The sequence below is a fragment of the Tetrao urogallus genome (genome assembly GCF_951394365.1).
Source record: "Tetrao urogallus genome assembly, chromosome: 6".
In the NCBI taxonomy this organism is placed as follows: domain Eukaryota; kingdom Metazoa; phylum Chordata; class Aves; order Galliformes; family Phasianidae; genus Tetrao; species Tetrao urogallus.
Window position 1 is genome coordinate 4,499,483 of NC_136819.1, and position 22,378 is coordinate 4,521,860.

Consider the following 22,378-nt stretch of genomic DNA (forward strand, 5'->3'; position numbering starts at 1 on the left):
TTGGGCCTGATCCAAAAATGGCTGAAACTTTCAATTTATTTTGAATGGATCTTGGATCAGGCACTGTAGAGAGTTGCTAGTGTTCTGTGAAATGTTTGTTTTCTTTTGGATTTTAATCATTCTTTGTAGAATATTTGGTTATGGGTTGATAACATGTAGCTGGGTGAGTAGGAGTGAAAGAGACATTTATTTATGTGATTTAATCATTTGAAGTGAGCCACTAATAGTACCTCAGTCATAGATGCTGTGTTCATGTATTAGATCCACGTTTCTTTGTCTGATTTCTCAGAATCATAGTTAAAGCTGTTGTCTACCACCATGTTAAAAAGAGGATCTGTAAATTGTATTTGCTAATTGATTTACGTGTTTGTTTCTTTTTTCTTTTTCAAAAAGTACTAAAACAGGTACAACCAGTGGATAAGCAATGTGCACTGCTCTGAGCCCAAAAGCACGTGGGCCTGGCCTCTCTGATATGCACCAATACAGTCAGTGGCTTGCCAGCAGACATGAGGCCAACTTGTTGCCGATGAAAGAGGATTTGGCCCTGTGGCTCACAAACTTACTGGGTAAGATATGAGAAATACAGTCACTGGACAGCATGAAAATTCCACTCACTGTCAGTTGAGAGTGAAAATCTTCAGACATTGTTGTGCTTCAAAAATAAAGATGGTTAGAATTAGCTAGCTAATTCCACCTGGAACAAATTTTAACAAGTCAGAAATACTCATGAATAGTTAGCCTACACAGTGATTCTGTAAGTTCAGTTATGTTACTTGCACTCTCCTCAAATTTATTTTTCCTCAAATTTTCTTTTAAATTGACTTTCACATGGGTTTTATCTGCTAATATAATGAAGCTGGATGTTGCTACTTACTGCCATCAGATACATCTTATTTTCTACTGGGAGACCTTCCACAGGCACTGAGTGCATCGAATACCCTGAATGAATGAGCCCATTAAATAGTTTTTTTCACTGACCAAGCAGCCTAGTTATAGATAATTGCCATTCAATGCAATGCATGTGAAGACTTGCAGAAGCTTGTGTATGGAAGGGTCTGACCTAGGAGTTGCAGCTGGGACCTGGAGATTTTCTGGTTGTGGTTGTACCTCCTGATGCATGAAGAAGAAACAAATTGCTGATGGCAATTCACATAAATCATGTATTTCTTGTTAGATGTAAACTTTGTAAAATCCTCATCTGAAGAGAAACACATCAGCAGTTTTTTAGTTTTTAATCAGCTTTTTAATCAAAGAGGAGAAACACCTTTTAGACAAGTTGACATTCACATGATACTTCTGGAGGCAAACTTGGAAGAGCATTTTTAAAACTGGAATTTTTTTCTTCTGGAAATCTGCTTTGGTCAGAAAGTAGGCAATGTTTTATCTTGCCTGTTATTGCAGTTGAACATAATTGGTGATATCATACAATGATAGAGTGCCTTTTCTTTGCATGTTCCACAGTATTGTAGTTTTTTATTTGTTTGGTTTTTTTTAAGACAAAGGAAAATATTCTTAAGCTATGATAAACATAGAAAAACAGGGTGTAAGTAGAATGCACTTATGCCACAATAATTTCATATAGGCAATATTATTATTGGAATAGTTCTGACCTTGAAGTTTTAAAACTGGCACCTTAAATTATATTGCTGTGTGGTATTTCCATTTAAATCAACAAATTCAAAATGTTGTCCAAGCGAAGCCAGATGAAAATCCAGAAATCCTGCCTTTTTGCTATAATTGCCACAAGATGGCAATCCAAAAGGAGGCTTTTTGAATCAGAGGCAGCCCATTCTGTTAAGGATTTAATATATTGTTTAAATTTTTTAAACAATGAAGTTGTAGTGAGGCTCACTAAAACAAACAGAAGCTTGTTTGCAGTTCCTAACAAAGTTCTTCCAGTGACGAGGGTAGGAATGAGGTCACTTTTTTAGGAAGAAAGTAGCAACCAGCAGGAGGTTCTGAAACGCCAACTGTAATTAAAAATCTGATTTCTCATATGGACACCAAACTCTTCACTGCGTAAGTAAATCGACACAGCCTTCTTTTAATTAAGCAACATGCACAGCTCATTTGCATAATGCATTCCCCAACACCTTCTCACATGCAAGTTGTTATTTTCTCAGCTTGTTGTGGAGAACTGAAGTTATAGTGATTTGTTAAAGTGCTTTGAATTCCTATGTAGAATTCCTATGTAGACATTGTTATTCAAATGAATTAAGTTAAAATTCAGTCAAAATAAATTAAGTGTAACTGAATTAATCTACTAACATATTTTGTATATTCACTCAGAATTCAAATTTGGTTTAATTACTTTATAATTGGGGTTAACTTTCGTGAGAGGAGGGCACATGAGCATATTGCTGTGGGATAAAATTTGTATGAATTTATAGCATGCTGTTACCTTGTTGTAAATGCCTGCTTATACTCTTATTTCATGATATCCAAAAAGGATATGCAACGTGCAACTGTTTGGATGTGGTGCTCAGGGACATGACTTAGCAGAGGATTGTTAGAGTTAGGGTAGCATGGTTAGGTTCCAGTTGGACTTGATGATCTTTCAGGTTTTTTCCAACCTGAGCAATTTCATGATTCCATGCTTTTTTTTTCTTCTTTTGTTCTTTCCTTTTTTTTTTTTTTTTTCTCCTCCTTTCCATGTTGAAAACAACTTACTTTGCATTAAGGAATGCTGCAGATGAAATGAGTGTTGCAGATGGAAGTGACTCATATGTTGCTGTAGAGCATCATTTTCATAGTGAGCCACCTCAGTATTGCAGCGGGTGAGAGGAGTGGAACAGTGAATATTGCAACTCTCAGCCTCACTTCTCTCTGCTGAACTAGGTTGGCTGAGAGAACCCTACTGTGACATAGTTAAGAAGATGTTTTGATCAATTGTCTTGCAAACCATGATCATCTCCTAAAATCATCTTCTTATAATGCATAGAACCAAAGAAACACTCAGCAACACTTGCTGCCAACGCCTTCTGAATTGGATAGATAATGTATGTATGTTGTTCAGTAGAATCCTCTTGCAGGTGCTGAAACCTTCTGTTCCATCTTGAGCAAATTTCACATAGGGATCAGAACTGTTTGGTCATAGTAATCTTCTAGCAGAGGCAAAATGGTGGTTTGACAGCAAATGGGATTTGCCCTCTTCTGTGCCTTCTGATACATTCTATCTTTTTTCTTATTCCTAGAGCCCACTTACCAGACTCAGATAATTACAATACCAAAGCTTATTCCATCCAGTTTTGTTTAGCGTCTGGGACCACATAGAGTAGATCTGTAAGATGTTCATTGGCTGTGGCAAGATAACTGGGCTCCAGTATTATATGATATAAATATTGTGATCTCTTCCTAGCAGAAATTCAGGGCATCAGAAACTCATTGGTAAGGGGCTGGAGGCTGCAAAATGTTGAGGATGAGGACAAGTAAAAATTGCATGTTGCATGAGGGATGTGCAAATTGCTTGTTCAGATGCAGAAGTGGACAAGACTTGGAGAAAAGGAGAGAATTGATGAGGATGGTAGGAGACATTCAATTACAGGCTAGGTTTGGAATATGATGTTAAGAGGTGTAAAATTTGAAGGATGAAAGGCAAGAAGTCTGAGGCAGGAAAACTGTTTCTCAGATTCTGCTGTAAAGCAAAACCTGCTTCAGCTCAAGCATCTTGCTAAGAAGATTTTGTAACCGTACTTTCATTTTTAACAGTAATGTGTTCATCTAAAGCCAGTGGATAATAGAGGGAAATGATAAATACCAATGAGTATCAAGACATTTATGATAACTATACCTCTACTGTTTCTAGAGCAGCTTCTTTTTCAGCTGAGAGGCTTGATAATTTTCTTTAGTGTCAATATGTGTTTGAGGCTGTTTATACATTTCATTTAAAGTAAACAATGTCAGTTCTATCAGTGTTACCCCTCTTGATCTCTGCTGTTCAATGATATACAGCAGCCTTTCTGTCCAAAAAGATCCACTTTTTTAAATTTACATAAAATCATTGGCTTTTATCTCTCCTATTTATATATATGTTTTGTTACCGTGGGTTTAAATGTCACAGAAGTTGGGAAGAAATGCCACAGTCAAAAGGAATGCTTCCATTGCTGGCTCAGTACTCTAGAAGCTCACCCTCTGATCTGATCTCCCACTGATGAATTCCAGAGATTCACCTGAGTAAAAGATTTCTGCTTATAAACTATTAGTTTGGTGTTACCATTGAAACATTTAATCTTTGGGTTTCAAACTAAAAGAGGGGAAATTTAGATTTGATAGTTTAAAAAAAAAAAAAAAAAAAAGTCTTACAATAAGAGTAGCGAAGCACTGGAACAAGTTGCCCAGAGAGGTGTTGGAAGCCCCATCCCTGGAGACATGCAAGGTCAGGCTGGACCAGGTTCTGAGCACCTGATTGAGTTGTGGGTCTCCTTGTTCATCTAAGGAGAGTTGGAGAGGTGGTCTAGGTGACCTTTACAGCTTGCTTCCAACTCGAACGATTCTACACTTCTATAAAGTAGTTCATCAGCTAGTTTTGAGGCTGTTCTTGCATTACAGTTACTGAAGTGAGTGCAAAAGAACAAATTGATATAATAGAGGAACTAGACTTGGGTACTTTTGTTTTAAGATTTGAGCACCTATCCATTTTGCTAAAGGTTCTGGTTGTCTGGAGGCTCACGTCCTCAACAACTTGGATGCACATCCTCGGTATGGGCTCTTGAGTTTCCCTCTCACAGAATTCCCAATCTACTTAGATCAGGACTCCCAGGTCTGTGTGGCTTTATAGTTAGCTGCCCATGCTTCCCAAATACTAGGCATTAAAGTAAATGGGTTTGTCTTTTTTAAGAGGCATCTGGCCTCTGCAGCATATGGAGTAAGTAATATTTGCAAGTTTTGAGAGGGCCTTCGCTCCTGTTGTTTTTTCTCTTTCATATTCTACTGTTGGATTTTTTTTGTTTTTTTTTTAATTGTATTTAATGTTATTACCATTCTATAAAAACATTGTGATTGCTTTCTTGTAATTTTAGGGGGAGTTATCCGTTTTTAATGGAGTTTAATGTTTTTTCCTTACAAATATACAGAGCTTTTTTTTTTTCCTCAGGCTATGAACATTGCTCTCATTTGAATCAATACATTTCAACTGTTAAATATGTCAGTGTCTGTTTTAGCAAAGAAATGCCACCTCTTGGAGACATAAAATACAGTGAATTGAAAGCTGACACCTAATATATTTTTCATTGGATACAGATGTTCAGTGCAAAACTAATTCTTCCAGCTTTTGTAAAAGGGAACAAAACTACAATGCTCCAGCTTACAATATGCAGTGACTAAACTGCTAATGCTATTCAGTATTAAAAATAGTGTAAATGTATTGTTCAACCTCAGCAGAAGATAGGTTTTTTTTTTCCATGTCTATTAAATGAGAAGACAGTTTTAAATAGCTTTCAGGTTGTTTTTCTTTCTTCTTCTTCTTCTTCTTTTTTTTTTTTAAATCTTGACTGGTAGAGTAATAAACCTATAAATCTGCAAATCACAGGACAGAATAGATGTGTACAACATGAGTTTTGTTTTCCTTGTGCAAAAATAAAAGTGCATTCTAAAACAAAATAAAACCTTCCATAGTTAAAAATGTTTGAAACATAGTTTAATAGAAAATGAGTCTATTAAAAAAATATTATTATTAATAAAAAAATAAAGCTATTCTTATGAGTCAGTAGCTTTTTAGTTTTGTGTTTCTAATGGCTTCTAATCTTTCGCTATAAATGCAAATTGGGGAAAAAATATGCCAGAATGATACTGAAGGTTTTTGAGGTGCTGAGATGCTGAGATTTTTTTTTTATTATTCTGTGGGTTATCAGTTTCAGATCTGAGTCCAGTTGAATTTGGAGCTAAAGTAATGTCAATTACATATTAACTACCTTTGTATTGAATGTCTGTAGAGCTGCTACTGCTCTGCTGCCTGGAGAAGTCATTTAAGTATATGGGAACCGTAAAGTGGGTTGTGTGGCAGAGAGAATTAAAGGGAGGGGGGAAGAAAGGAAAAGTTGTATCTGAAAATGATTTGCTGTACAGGTCTTAATCTTTGGCGTGCAACTGTCCAAACTGAAATGACTGGCAATTTATTTTGCCTAAAGAATGCTGAAGTATCTAACAATTTTGAGACAAAAGCCTACGCAAATAAATTTTTATCATCATGGCGTGATTCTGGGAGTTCAGCTGGAGGTGGCAAAAGATTCCCTTCTCATCTGGTCTGTCTCACCTAGTTTGAATACCATGGGACCATTGGGATTACAGTGATACCATAGGCTACCTGCTCTGCTCAAGCTGGGCAGTGAAATACAGCATGAAACTTTTTGTTCTGCAGTCACTTTCCTGCAGAATCAAGACTTTGTCTCATCACTGAATACTTCCCTTTCCTTCATTGTATGGTTTGCTACTTCTACAAAATAAACTGCATTCAGTGTGTTAATAATATTTTATGCTATCACTACCCACATATGTCAGTGTAAACCATCTGCCTACTGCACTCTGTGTTTGCTAAAAGCACTGGAATTTCATAAATAAAATGAGTTCTTATAGGCTAGAATTATTTTTCAAGTAACACAAGCCTTCCCAAAGAAAGCATGTTATTTTAAAATTTGCTCTATACGTACTGGAGATACAGTAGTGAGATTATTCAAAGAAATGCTAGTTGTTCAATTAAAGTATGTTTTTAAATTGATGTCTAAATTTCTTTTGATTTCAATGCATTTAGAATGTGCCCATTTGTTTGTTAGTTTAGTTGTTTTGTTTTGTTTTTTCTTAAAACAAGTGCCATCTATACCATTGCACACTGTTTGCCATGCTAACTTTCTGCTTGCTGTTCAGGTAGAGAAATAACAGCAGAAACCTTTATGGAGAAATTGGATAATGGTGCCTTGCTTTGTCGGTTAGCTGAGACCCTGCAGGAGAAATTAAAAGAAAACAGCTTTGAGGCAAACAAGCCTGGCAAAGTAAGTGTTGTTAACTATTCTAGCATGTAATATTTTGCAATTAAAAGTTTTCATTTATGGTGCCTCTTTTAATGGACAGGGAGGTAATTCTTCCATGCAGAGAAGAAGACAATGTAAAACTGGGAGAAATGAATGCTTCTTCAATAATTATGAAGTAATAATACAAGGAAGATATTCAGAAACAACTTGTAATGTGTGGAAGATAGCTTCCATATCGCACTGTTAGATCTTTTTTGATAACAGACAAAATGCAATTCTTGTATGTATTTGCAATGGGGAATATTAAGGAGCAGAGGGAGGTGTCATTTCCTCCTTAAACAGCTCCCAGAAGGCCAGTAACACAATTCTGCAGTTAGTTTTCATGTCTAGAGTTTAAAGGTCCTGTGGTGTACTGGAAGGGATTCAGAGCTGCAGAGATATTGTGGAAAACATAAACATTCAGAAGATACTGAAGAGCTTTGCGAAGACTGAGTTAAGCTCTCACTTGATCTCAGCCATAGGCCAGTCTTACTGGGAGAAGCTAAGGAGTGCAGTGAGCATCTCTTTGGGAGAAGTTAGGTGAAATTATTGATATTTACATCAACTCATTTGCTCTAAATCTGTTTTTATTTCTCTGTTGATCTGGTTGAATTCAGATTCATCTTCCTTTTCAAGGAAGGTTAAAAAAAAAAAGGCAAATACAGGAGAGGAAAAAAAAAAAAAAGCCTAGGAGCAGGAAACAAAAAAATGCACCGTCTGTTCTTGATGTTCTCACAATGTGTCTATAGGAGAAATCAGGGCACAGAATAAATTTTATCAGCAGTTCTGAGAACTGACAATGTTGTCAAGAGCAGCTTCTTTAAGTTGTTTTTCTCATAATTGTTGTTGCAGAAGGAATTGTTTGTTCTAAGGCAGGCTTCATTTTTAACTTTGTGCAGGTTTTTGTGCTTGTAGAGGGGAGAACTGGATTTTCTTCTTCTGTCTTTCTGTATTCTGCTTGCTTTATTTCCTGCTAGGAAGAGAAAATAGGGGATGGATAGCTGGGAGGAAAAAAGACAAGAAGTAAATCAAAGAGAGAGGCAACACTACTTCCATAATGGAGGAAAAGACACATGAAACTCATATTCTGTATTTGAACTGGTAATCCAAATTTAGCTAGTGAAAGTACTGGATAACTTCTGAATTCCTCCCTATGATGTGCTCCAGACTGTCTTTACCTAAGAGGTGTCCTTTTAGTGTCTTGGTAACTTCCAAGCTGGGAAAAAAAAAAAAAAAAAAAAAAAAAAAGCCTTACTTTTGTTTGACTTTAGAAACTAATGGAAAAGAGGTATCACTTGTTAGTGATTCTTTGTACTTTTTTGTAAAAAGGTACTGTTATTAATAAAAGCTACTAAAAGCTTCAGTGATTACCCATAAGATGAATTTAGTTTCAGAGTTGTAAAATATTTTTCTGTTTCGCATCTTACACAGCTGGCATGCTAAAAAGGCCATTAAATTGTAAAGGTCAATGCTCTTTCTCTTTTTCATTTCTCTAAGGTAGACATCTTGAAAAGCCATGTCCACTGAGTATAAAATTTCAGGAAAATAATAGATGTAAATTGATCAACAGGCACAGAACTTTAGAGAATATTCAGAAGTTCAAATAACGCACTTTGTTGTTACAAACTTTGTTTGTTTGTCTTGTTATTTTGTCTTGCATCATCAGACTTTTTTTTGACAATGGATCATTTTGAGATACCTGGCAAGATAACCTGGGAACATGTCAGCGTTTGATACTTCTTTGTTCTGCATCTGGAATGAACTGGAGCTCTGTTCTTACTTCCTCATCTGACAATATAGCCTTTCTTACTTCAGATAGCTGATACACTTTTTTTTTTGAACTGAAGTTGCATTAGGAGCCAACTAAACTTTTGTAATCCTATATCTTATTGGAATAACTAAAATTTTTTGGCCTTTTTTTTGTTTGTCAAGCTGTTATAACAGGCAATGCAATTAGATGGAAAAACATTCTACTCCACTGCAGTTTTACCAAAATATATTATTTCATACTTATTAAAAATTCAAAGAAATGGCAGAGTAATAGCGTTTGTGTCATTGTAGGCTATTAGGGAACTATTTATCCTTTCAGACTGTAACTCCCTGTGTAGCAATCTCAAGCAATATGAATCGTCTGCAAATTGGAAAATCTGACTTGTGGTGCCAAGGAAATATATGAGGAGATTATACTGTATGAAATTTAGCATAGTAAGAATTCCAAAATCCTCCTCTGAATTATTATTATTATTATTATTATTATTATGCACTCTGTTAATAATATATGTGGAACTTTGGGGCCATTTGACTTTACTCTGAACAGGAAAACAGAAATATTAGTCTTTCAACGAGGTGCTTTGCAGCAGAAGACTTCACTGGTAGGTGGGAGTTCTACAGGTACCAATCTCTGCCAAAATACATACAAAGATTTTTATCCATATATTTTATTTATTTGAGATTTTTTTAGATCGAAGCAGACCAATAGTAAATGAGTGGCTGCCAGAAGAATCAGTTTGAAGGCAGCGCCAGGGTGCAACTGATTGAGGAAGACAGGATGAAGATAAGGCTGAGGAAAAAGATACTGTGAGGGAAAAAAATCTTCCAATTAAATCCCTCCACTAGCTTGCAGATTTTACTTTCCTTATATATGTGGTACTTCCTAGATGGCAAAGCTCCATAAAATACTTTGGGTTTAGTTTTGTCTTAGAGGAAGATGATATATTCCATTCTGTTTGATAGATACTGCTGTTCATGAATTTGCTTTTTCAGCTCTTTGAAGCTGTCTGGTAAGTTCAGCAGCAATGGCAACACATGTAAGAAGTCAATTGGAAACTAATAGTGCATACACTGACTCACTAGTTGTTTGCAATTATTTCTGAAGTCTATATTGCAGTACTTTACAGAATCCAGAGGTTAAATCCTATTGCCTCTGATTAAACTTCTTAGGCAATAAGTTTTTATTAATTGTCTGTCTTGCATTTGTTTCTTAATGAAACTTGAATACTTCCTCTCTCATGAGAGAGAACCAAATGCTTTGTCTTTAGGGAAATCCCGTAGGCCAGCCTTTTTGCCTGAGAAATAAATTAAGAAAGCATAAATGAAAATGGCTATATCTCCCAAAATATCAAGTCTACTAAATCTAGAAGGAACGTGCTGGTATTGATATAAACTCTTCCTGTGTGGTATGGAGATGCTTTTGGATGTTTGAGATATTATCAAAAGAGTAAAGAAGCTGCTAGTAATGTGACTTTGGGAATACAGCTTTAAGAAACTGGAAAATAGATTAAGGGATGTACAGTGCAAAAAATAAAGAGGAAGGCAACAAAGATCAGTAGAGTAGCCTTTTATGTAGAAGGACTAAATAGGTTAGGAGTCTTAGTGCAGAAAGGAGCAGCAGTGCGTATGATGGAACCTTCAAAATCATGGTGGTGTGGCGGATATTCTCTATGCAGAACTGTGACATCTAGTTAAGCTAGTAGGAGCCAAACAAAAAACAGGGGGTTCTTCTTTATGAAGTGACTGGTGGATGCTACGTAGTCTTAAAGTTAACCTGAATTCAGGAAAACACTGAACAAAGTAATGAATGCACAGTAACCACATCTACTGTCCCCTTGCATAAAGTGATTAGAGCCTGAGTATGTGTTGAAAAGTGTAATGTGTGCTGTTGCCTTAGTCTTCCCTAGATACCCACTTAAGGTCAGTCTAGGCTAGCTAGTTCCTTGGCTCACCTGGTAGAGTGCTTCAGTGGCTTATTACTTCATGGGGATGAATAACTTGCTGGCTGTGCAGCATGGTATCTATCTTTTCACAAGGTTCAAACTTCAACTAAATTAAACTAAATTGTACTTGTAGTGCTATACACAGAAACATAATTTTCACTCTTTAGGACTGAATCTTTACAGCTAAAAATAGTACCCAAATCAGAGTGTACTTCATATCTGTTACCCAAAGGAATAATATGCACTAGAGTTTGGCAGCCTCTGATGCCATTTACACCTTATCTTCTCATTGCCCACCTAAGCTTAATGCCATCATAGATTCTGTTGGGTGTCAGAACAGATAACCTGAATGCATCTGTCATGAGACTGAATCTCTAACTTGTGGTGTTAGTTAATCATACAATAATATATTATTGAAAGCATTTCATTTTCTAAAGATGAAAAATTCAACAGTGGTTGATGTTGGGTGCAAGGTTCTTTTGCACACTCCAGAAGACAGTCGTCTTCTTTGTTCAGCAGCTAGATTCAGGCATGCTTCACAACCTGAGGGTTGGGAAATGCTGATGTTGGTTTTGATCCCTTGCTTCAGGAAGACAAAACTTTGAGTTTTAAATGTAAATAGAAATTTTAATTAGGGAGTGCAGTGTTAGAATAATGTGACTATTCCATGTGTTGAGAGAAATATTTTTTAAAATTTATATGGAGTTTTTATCCTCATAAGTAAGCCAATTCATGTACATGTATGAAATGACAAGGAGATGACTGATATCCATTTTAATAAATGCTGAACATTTGTAGTAAGTTCCTGGAACTACCTGGGCTGCTGCTAATGATCTGCTGTCTAGAAACTACAGACTTATTATAGCAGGAGTTATTCCATAAAAGTGATTCATGTAGCAGGATGCCATTTTGTAATTTTCTCCCATAGGCTTGGATTTCATCTCCAAGCTGTCCTGGCAGTATTTTACTTTTCCTGACAGATAGTTAATTTGAGAATCTCACAGCTGTACAAACAAATTTAAAGCATCAAGGCATGTGCAGTATGCACAGAGCCTCCATTTGCTTAGGCTTATTTTAGTAAGCCCGTTAATTATGATTTTAAAATAAACACGGAGAAATTGTGTTAATAGTTATCACCATTTTAATAGGCTATGTATAACAGTCTGCCCACCAGCCTTGAAGTCATATATTTATATATATTTATGAATATTCTACTTAAAACGATGTTTTCATGGCAAATGAATGAGAAGAGTTTGAAGTTGAATCGTTCCTTTTCACCGAGTTCTCAGAAGTTAATCAGGTAATTTCGACTCAGATCTCTCCTAGAAATACTTTTGAATGATGAATCCACAACTAAAATTCAGCCCCATTTTCAGGAAACCTTGTTCTAGATTTGATTTTCTCTGTGAAAGTAGACATACAAAGGAAAACGAAGTTGAAAATGTTTGAGTCTTTGAACACGTAATTCACATATGGATGCAACTTTATTCTTCCAATGGAAGCTGTGATTTAATAGCTTCCCTGTTTAATGAGATTAAAATGAGTGTATGTGGAAAAAAAAAAGCTGTTGTGTATCAAACACTAATTTTTGCCCTCGTGCACGTGTGTACTTAAAACTATAGCAATTTATTCACACACACATTCATGTTTCCTAACATTAAGAGATTCTGTTTACCTCTTAGCCATAGTCCTATTATCTGGAGTGTTTTCTGCAGTGGTTCCACATGCAAAGCTTTCACTTTCACTGGAGAATACACTTGTGAATCTGATGCTTGGTGGGTACAGAGCACCATCATAGCATTGACTTCAATGGACACATGCTGATTTACCTACAGTAAAATTTTGGCTAAGCAAATGCACTGTATGTATTTTGAGATCTACAGCCAGGAGATCTAGACTGAGATGTGGGGTGGAGATATTCTGCTCTTAATTTATGTTTAACATTGAAGTTGGATCTTAGCTAAGCAGCAATTCATTGGATTTTGTTTGAAGTTTTCAAGATGGTCATGCTTGTAAGGACAGTTTTGTATCTGTGGAAGTAGGGACAGAATCCTGTAAACTGAAGGACCCTCCAAGCCAGGGATTTAACTTAAGTTCTGTCAATGGGGCTAATGTCAGAAAGGCAAGATTATGAACTGGAGTTCACTTTCAGTTTCAGGTAAAAGCTTATTGTTTGCTCTTGGAATAATGTATACTCTGCTTTCATTTTGCACATCTATTACCTGGGATGCTGTTTGTTTGTTGTACATTAATGCGTTGATTTGTAAATGAAGCTCGTCTTGTGCCAAACCCTGCTGCTATGCAATTTGCCAAGCTGTGATCAGTATTAGGTAGTTTGTATTATGGAAAAATAGATGACTCTGCTCATTTAAAAAATAAAAATTAAAAAAAAAAAAAAAAAAAAAAAGGAAACATGATTCTGTAAACATTAACGACAGACAGGCCTTTGTTTTTGATTCTTTTACTTGAGTGGGCTCTATGTCCGCTCTGCAATAAGGCCACAAAAAAAAAAAAGAAAAAAAGTAAATGAGTAAATGCAGTATCCCTACAGAGGAGAATCTGGACTAATGCTTTAGGATTTAGCTTATTTCCCGTATCATTTCCTATATCAGCAATCCCATATTAGGATTGCTCTAACTGTTCACAAGAACTAAAGATGTGTTTATTCTTGTTCTCTTCTCAACTGTTCATTTGAATAAAGGTGATCATGTGAGTGGAAAAATAATCAGAATTCTGGGGGTTCATGAGGAGTAACAAATACCTTTGTGTCTCTGAGGAATGCATTGGTGAGATAATCAAGTCTTCTGGCAACAGTTTAGAAATGAGAAATTCTAATTTGTCTTCATATTGATGAATTATATAAGTTAAATGACAAATTAATACCTCACCATAACCCTCATTTTTAAGTAATCTAAGAAGGTCATTTAAGTAAAGGACAGGAGAGAGAAGACTTATACAGATGCTAGAAAGTTAAATTATTTTTGTTTGTAGAACAAATTACCCACTTGACAAATGTTCTGTCAGTTTATTTTCCACCTAAATTCAAATATCAAACTAAGTAGAGAACTAGCAATGTATTTAATAATTCCTTGAGCCAATTATCTTGGCTGGTAGGCAGGAAAGACTGTGCATGGCATAGTTCAGACTCCTGACAATTGGTTTAAGATTCAACTAAGCCTGAATGAAGTAGAAAGAATCACTGTATTTTTTAATATGGTGATTTAATTTAAAAATGAAGAGATGAATAAAATAATAAAAATTGGGCTAGTTATTGCAGGTTATAAAATGAATACATAAACTTTTTGAGTTTCTCTACTGAAATTGTCAAAACCTGGGTGCATATTAAATTGTTCAGTTAAAATGCAAAGAAGAAACAAATTTATATATTTTTAATTTCTCCTCAAGAAGAAAATGTCCTGCCCTAACAAACTCTTCCTCCCATTGAATGATTGAGGTGTTCTGCAATTAAAATCAGTAAATTCATAGTTGCCTTTTGTTAGATCTTCCTGAAATACAGTCATGCTTTCTGGACTTACTGCAACAAGTTCTTAAAAAAGAATGAAGTTAACAGATTTCTAAACAGAATCAGGTATGTGTGCTTGCTATGAGAATGTCTGTAGGTACAGCAGAATTGCATCAGTGTTCTTTAAATTAGGAAAGGGAGTCATTTTTCCATGAGTAAAGGTGTATAATTCAAGTTCAAATAGAAATTACACTAAGTTTTCTCTTTGGGTGGTCTCTTCTTTCTTTTTTTTTTTTTTTTTTTTTGGAAATGTTTTTCTTTTCTTCTTCATGTTACTCTTAGACCTTGGATATCCAGACTAACAATGTGATCTAGTCAACATGGTATTTTAGTTTTTACTATAAGCTTCACTTTCTCAAGGTTATCTGTATGCTGTAGATGGATTCCCATCAAAAACAGTATTCTGTAAGCTTGGTGCCTTGAGCCTGTCTGTCCAGAGGAAAACTCAGCTGCTGCTTATCCATCTATGTGCGTGCTACATGGCAGAGCAAAACACCACACTGCCTAAGCAGGTCTGGTCTGCCCATGGTCATGTTCAGGTGCTCTCTGTGAGCTGTAAATCTGACTCTCGAGCCAAGAATGTGGTTAGGCTATGAACAGATTTTCTGTGGTCTGTGGCAGCAATTTGCTTGTCTGCACTCTTGTACTTTCTGGAGAAGCTATTTGTTTTGCAGCTAAAGCCTGCGGAGCCAATTTCTAATCGTGCACAGTAGAGATACGGCCCTCAGTTTCTCAAGAGGATTAAAAAAAAAGTACAGCACTACCTTTTTGCATATCAATCTTTATAGTGACATCCTTGTGTGGATGCAAGCGGAGAAGAGTGATCTTGTCAGAAGATGCGCAATTCCTAATGCATCTGGAAGGAATTATTTCCACAAGACTGGAAAGCAGTTTATTAGTGAATTCCTTGTACCTTTCTCAGACGTGTCAATAGCTTGCTGAGCTCCTGCTCATGCACCCAACTGGATTGCTATCATGTTTTTTGCAGATACTGTAAGACTGACCTGCAAGTGGTTATGTGAACAAGCCCTATATGCCTCAGCAAGTCATTCTTACTTACCACTTACGTGTTTCTGCCTACAGGAGGGTTGCATGACAGTATAGGATTCTAAAGAGATCATAATGGGAGATTTCTGAACTGTTTGAGGATCTTCTGTGGCTGTCTGCTTGGCACTTTCTAAATGAGTATGTTGAAGAATTTAGCAGCTTGGTGTTTTATGCAGAATGTTGAGGGCAGTGCTACAGTACTGGAAAAAGCACAGAAACATGATGCTTCTTGAAGATCATCATTCCTACTGATGCTATATGTCCTTTGGGAAACATGGTTTCTTCCATCATTTTATTGTAGCAGAAGTGGTAATTTAATCTCCATGGGAAGATTTAGGATCTCTTGCATATCTCTCCTTCCACTCCCGCTTGACCTTGCAGAAGTATTAAAAATTTGCATCTCAAGGTAAATGTCATGGAAAAAGTAGTGCATCCATAAGCAGCAAATAGCCTGTTAGCTCCTGCTTTGGAAAATATGTTAATCCACTTAAAAAGAGGACTGAACTTTGTTTACTAACAGCATCACTTAAACAGGAATTGTCTCACGTTTTTGTTGCTTTCTTTTTTTTTTTTCTTTTTCCCCAGAGATATCTGACAAATCCAGAGATATCTAACTAATACAACTTTTAAATGAAATACTAAAACTTAGATTCTTCATAAAATATCAGTTGAAACTGGATTTTTGTTTGAATAGAGTTTTACCATTACTCCATCCAGCATGTTGTAAATAGATATATTTTTCTAATTTGTAGTTATGAGGAATACTATTTAGACTATTATAACATTTCTGTTCCAGATAATTCCACATTAGACAGTTGAATGAATTAGCTTATGTTCATTGATTATTATGCTTTTTGATTGTTGAAAAAATCTAAATTAGATCAACTATCCTTAGCTTAACTGTGCATCAGGTCAAACTTAGTGTTAGCAGCTTGAAGGGAGAGAACTACATAATTTGATGTTTTTACCAATAGTGAGTCTTGAACTTAAAAAATGAGCCAAAATTTCTGAAATGATAATAGCAAATATACTGCCATATGTTACGACTGCAAGGCAGGAGAAAATGTTAGTCATTTTCAAGGATAGAAACCAATGTATCATAATTATGTCTAATTCATTTATTTAAACAAACATATTCCCACTAGGGCTTGTGTAGGTAAATTGGCCTCAACTGCTTCAAGTATAAAGTAAAGCTTTTTTTGAGACTGACTTAAGTCTGGTTTGGAAATTTGGCTGTACAGATTAACATTCCAACATGTTTTTCAAATCATGGATGCTTTTAAATTTTACATCAGTGTAGAATTCCCAGGGCTCTAGCAGTTTCCTTGTGGTTTCTAATTGGAGAACTTGTATAACGTCAGCCTTTATCATAAAGGCAAAGGTACAATTTTTCTTAGAAAATGAACATGAGGGACTTTGGAGAGTCAGACTTACCTGTAGCGAACTATGTGTGAGACTCTTTCTGAATGTTTTCAGTATCTGTGTAAAAATTACATCTTTGTTACACATCTGGAAATAGAAGAAATGAACACGTAAAGCATCTGAAAAAAAAAGTCTGTCTTCCTTTAGACTGTAGATCTTTATCACAGTCTTCCTTGACGCTTGGCTCATGTTAGGTAAAGCACCATTTGGAACTAATCATTAGAAAGGGCTGGGAACCATGCACAGGCTCCGTCCCCACCTCACGCTTCAAAAGATAGAAAAGTGTGAGATTGATCATTGGGAGAAGTGCTGTAGGAAAGGAAAAACTGTAGTGTGCCTGACAGTACACTCAGAATTATAATAATTACATCTATGAATTTGAATGACTGCCTGTGTTTGTTATTCAGGCTGCCAATGAAAATTTAGCCTCTATAATTCTGCAGATCAAAGAAACGTGTTGGTTGTTTGAATGTTCCACGTGAACACATGGAAACATCTTTTGATATGAAATGTTGGAGCCTATACCTTGTTTTGATAGGCTTGTTTTATTCAAACTGAAATTGTGTAAGCATAGTCATTGCCTTAGCTTGGACTCTTCTGGAATGATTAAAAGGAAAAACTGACTTTGAAATTTCTGAGGCTAAAATAAGTTGGTTTTGCAAAAATATGGTGTTTTTCATATTTGAGAGAATCGTCTTCCTTTCAGGAATATTGACCTTCCTGAAAGTCATGTTAAGGAGTGTGAGGGACAACCAGGCGATCTGAGACAGCCAGCATGGCTTTACCAAGGGAAGGTCATGCCAGATCCATCTGGGGGCCTTCTATAATGGAGTGACGGCATCAGTGGACAAAGGGAAGGCAGCTGATGTCATCTACCTGGATTTCTTTGTCATGTCAGGCCTCTGACATGATTTCTCACCACATCCTTATCTCTAAATTGGAGAGATACGGATTTGAAGGAATTGATTGGAAGGTCACAGCCAGAGGGTTGTTGTCAATGGATCTATGTCCAGGTGGAGATTGGGAATGAGCAGTGTTACCCAGGGGTCTGTTTTGAGTCCAGTACTCTTTAACATCTTTATCAGTGACATAGATAATTGGATTGAGTGCAACCCTCAGCAAGTTTGCTGATGACATGAAACTGAGTGGTGCGATCGATACAGCAGAAGGAAGAGATGCCATCCAGAGGGACCTTGATAAGCTCAAAAGGTGGGCCCTTGTGAAACTAATGAGCTTCAACAAAGCAACGTGCAAACTTAAGATGAGCCAGCAGTGTGCGCTTGCAGCTCCTAAGGTCAGTGGTACCTTGGGTTCCATCAGAAGAGGGGTGGCAAGCAGGGTGCAGGAGGTGATTGTTCCCCTCTATTTTGCCTTCACCCAGAGTACTGCAGCTGAGTCCAGGGACCCCAACGCAGGGAAGGTGTGGAACTTCTAGAATGGGTCCAGAGGAGGGCCATGAAGATGATCCAAGGTCAGGAACACCTTTCCTATGAAGATAGGCTGAAGGAACTGCGTTTGTTCAGACCGGAAAAGAGAAGGCTGCAGGGAGCCTCACTGTGGCCTTCCAGTATTTAAAAGGAGTTGAAAAACTTTTTGCATGGGTAATTGGTGATAAGACAAGGGAATGGTTTTAAACTAAGGGAGATTTAGATTAGATGTCAGGGGGAAATTTTTTACTGAGAGATTGAGGAGGTGCTGGATCAGGTTGTCCAGAGAGGTGGTGGATTCCCCATTCCTGGAGTTGTTTACGGCCAGGTTGGATGGGGAATTTAAAAAATCCCAATCTAAACATAAATTCTGAAAACCAATGGTCTAACCATTGCTCAGAACACTTATTGAACGAGAATGAACTTCCAAATGTAAGTTTTGCCATGATGTCTATTAATTATTCTGCGTTTTATTTACAGAATTTTAATAAACTTTTTGTTTATTTAGATAGTAATCTTTCTCTTTAGAATTTATTCTGTGGCATTTAAAAGCACCTTTGATATTTGCTTTGACGTGCTGATATTTTCAGAACACAGATTAATGTAAGAAACGTCTTTAAACCTAACACATTCTTGCAGTTTGTAAACTAAATTAAAATGTCTTTGAAAGGTGATCAAGAAAGGTGACTTTGTTAGTAAGCTTAAGTATTTTATGTAGTTAGATGTCCAGAAACTTTGAAAGCCCATTTATAGATCTTCTGAAGTTTAAATAGATTCAATTATTTAACTAAATTTAAAAGTGTGTAATTGAGGCTGGGTTTAAGTTAGGTTAGTTTTTCATAATTATTTATTAAACCCATCTTTTTGAGATTATAATTAGGGTTTTTATCTGCTGCTGAATGACCAGGAGGCTCTGTCTTGGACAGAACCCTTGGAAGAAGAAAGCCATGAACAAAGTCTTAGCTTTTAAATGCATGTTATTGTTAAATTAAGTTTATTCTGCATGTACAGTTTTATCTTAAGTAGTGTAGTGGAAATGGTAAGTCACGGCTTGAAGCAGTGATTGAGCACCTGGTGGAAAGGCAGGGCCAACCCAAGGGAGCTCAGGTGCAGCTGAATGACCAGAAGGGCTGGAGCCAGGATCCACCCCTTCCCAGACCGATTTAAGGGCATGGAGTGGAAGTAAGGTGTTTTGCTGGAGGTCCCTGCCTACTGGAGGCCTTTTGAAGGTAAGCAGTTATTCTTCTATTGTTTTTGTATCCACAGCTGCTGTGATTGGGCTTGTTCTTATTTGCTACAGCCTAGGATTGTGCTACTCCACTACTGTCGCTGTACTTTCCATCGCGTTATAGCATTACAAGCAGTTAAAATTAGTGCTACTTGAAAGAAATGAGAGTTTATATTTGACTGATACTAATAAAGAATGCACGCTTAAGTCTGTATTTATTTTAACACTGTACTCTCTAACTTTAAACAAAGCCACAATGATGTTATCTATTTCTGTTGTCACACCATAAATCTGTTGGGCATTCCAGAGAGATCACAATTACTTTAATAAAGTCTAGGAAGTTGATAATGAGTCATTTTTGGCTTTTGACGATCTCTGCAGCAATTGCATAGCGTAACAATCTGGTTACCGTATGATTTTTAAACTTGAAATTCAACCTGCTATATCAAAATGGCATCTTTCTGCAGTATGATGGTGGGAAGGCTACCTGTCACTGAAAGATACTTGATGTTTAACCAATTATTGCATTAGTTGCTTGGAGGCACTGTCTATTGCAAATGCAGTGTCACTTCATGTTGAAAAAGATTGCACAATTTCTATTGATCAAAATCACTTCAAAATTTCTACATTGAGCTTCTGTTTTAAATTTCCCTCTATTAGTTTTAATTCTATCTCTAGAAGAACTAGAGGGGATTGTATTATTCTTTTTTCTTTAAATTATGGTGTTTTTTTTTTATGATGGGAGAGGTTTTATTTTCTAACTCCATGTACGTATTTTTTTATTCAGAGTTATCCATATTCATTTTGTCCATTTAGTACATTGTTTTGATTGAAGAACCTGTCTGCCATAGTAAATGGAGTAGGGAGGGGGAAAAGAGGTATGTGAAGTCCACCTTATCAATGAGTAATTATTTTTTGTTGCAGGAATTGTTTAATTTATTCATTGTTCTGTTCATACTTGCCGATGCTTCCTTGCTTTTCACTAAATCTGAATCTTGGCACTGCAGTGCGGTGTAAGATGAACTTCATTTGCTAAAGTTAGAATATGGGATACCTCTTCTGTGAATTATAAGTGGAGTCTGATATCTTCCAACTTTGAGTTTCTGAAGAATTAAGAAGAGCAGAAGGGAGTTTTAAAGGTCCCATCCAACTCTAAGCATTCTATGATTCTACAGCAACTGAATTAATGCATCTGCGTAGACATATCCTCACTCTGCAATGAAGTGAGCAGCAGTCACTCAAAGAAGAGTAAGTTCTTCTAGCAGTGAGCTTTGGTTTGTTTACATTGTACGAATTAATAAAGGACAATTAAAGAAACCATTCACAGAGAGGGTAATGGCAGGTCTTCTCTTTTTGTATTCCACAGCCGAAGAGCAAATTCAGGGGGAGGAAGACTTCTATAAGACTAATAAATAATATTAATAATAATAATAAAGTGGCAACAGAATTTAAGAAGTAGAAGATTATATAGAGTAAGTAGAAGAGAAGCTAGTTTTGAAATTAAAGGCAAGTTTATAAAAAGCTATGAGACAGATACATGTTAAATCTTGCTTATATAATTAATTTTCTCAATTAATACTTGTGTAATAATATTAAGTTGGTACTATGGACACACTGATGAATTCCGATACTGTGCTCTCAATAGGGTATTGCCTCCAACCTTGTTTTGGTTATTAGGTGGTAAAAGTAACTTTTTCCTATGAGTGTCTATCTAAACCTCTTCCACAACAGACAGAACTGCTAATCTTCTTCCTTGTATCCAAGTGAGAGTAGCAGTTCAAAAAAGCTGTGAAATTCCTTATTCAGAGAGGTTTGGGGTATGGTTAGGAATTTTAAAAATGTGACTCAAATCTGCTATTAAAAATGTGTTTTTCCTCATTTTGGAAGTCCAGTTGAAAAATACATTTTTCCATGTGATTTCAGAGCATTGGTGTAAGAGAGTCCCTTTTGGGTTTAGAAGCGAACCTGACAGCATTTTTCCAGGATTGCATCATATGTTTCACTCACACTTTCACATCCTGCATTAAACCACATGCATGCACATCAACAAGACAAGATTGTAGAAGGAGGATAACTGGGGAACTGTTTTCGTGATATTTGATAGGAGTAATTGCAGCCACTGCTGTTTCAAAGCAACTGTGGTTATATTATACTGTGTCAACAAAAGTCAGTTGTGCCATATGGAAATATAATTACTTCAGAACGATCTGCTAGAAAGCACTTTCAAGCCATTCAGGCCATTTGTACAAATCAGTAAAGAATACTTATGTATGAAAGCTTTCTTAAATAAGAGCTTTCATGTATTTTAGGTTGAAAATTATGGTGATAGTTTTGGAATTATTAAAGAAAAAAAACAAGCCTGCATTTCTATTTAAAAGGTGGTAGGGAGATTTATTAGGTGATAAGAAAATACAAGTATTTCCCTGTGATTTCTGTGATCAACTTGGTCATGATCCTGCTGTTGTTTAATAGAAGGGAGGTTTTGCTGTTTTCTTCAATTCCTAACGTTGTGGGAAATGGGATGACATACCAAATGCTATATGTTAGTGAGATTATGTAGTGCTGGGGATATTGGTCTGTCTTACAATTGTTCCATAAAATGTAAGGTGATGATGCAAGGTGACTGCAAGGTGATGATTTTTTTTTTTCTTTAATTATGTAAGGTTTTCCCCTTCTGTAGCCAATACATGTCTTGTTTTTACATTTCAGTGCTTTTCTCTTTTGAGCTTCTTGGAAGACCTGTTAATCAGATATTTTGTCTGTTACTCTGAAGTAGGGAATACTGGGGTTTTGTTAAGTATGATAAATGTGTCTAGATTCTCTTATTATTGGCTGTAGCTATAATTGTGAAACGTTATATTTAAAAGACTTTGAATTCTTTTAATTGTAAAGAAACTGTTGTTAGGTCCATGGATGTCTAAACTTCACAGAAATATTAGGTCTGTTGATGTGCTTAAAGGTCTGTCTTGCTAAAGTATAGATGTGTTATTTATGAATAGTCCATTATGTAAAGGAGG

At 36.2% G+C, this 22,378-nt stretch overlaps 1 protein-coding gene across 1 annotated transcript in view; it reads left to right on the forward strand.

The window, feature by feature from the left end:
• Positions 1–424: 424 nt before the first annotated feature.
• Positions 425–22,378, forward strand: part of GAS2 (growth arrest specific 2) — a gene marked incomplete at both ends in the record, with an annotated part of 73,681 nt that continues 51,727 nt past the window's right edge. The window contains 2 exons of the mRNA XM_079537103.1: positions 425–566; positions 6,859–6,983. Of these exons, the coding sequence (XP_079393229.1) occupies positions 425–566; positions 6,859–6,983 (267 nt within the window). The remainder of the gene's footprint in view (positions 567–6,858; positions 6,984–22,378) is intronic.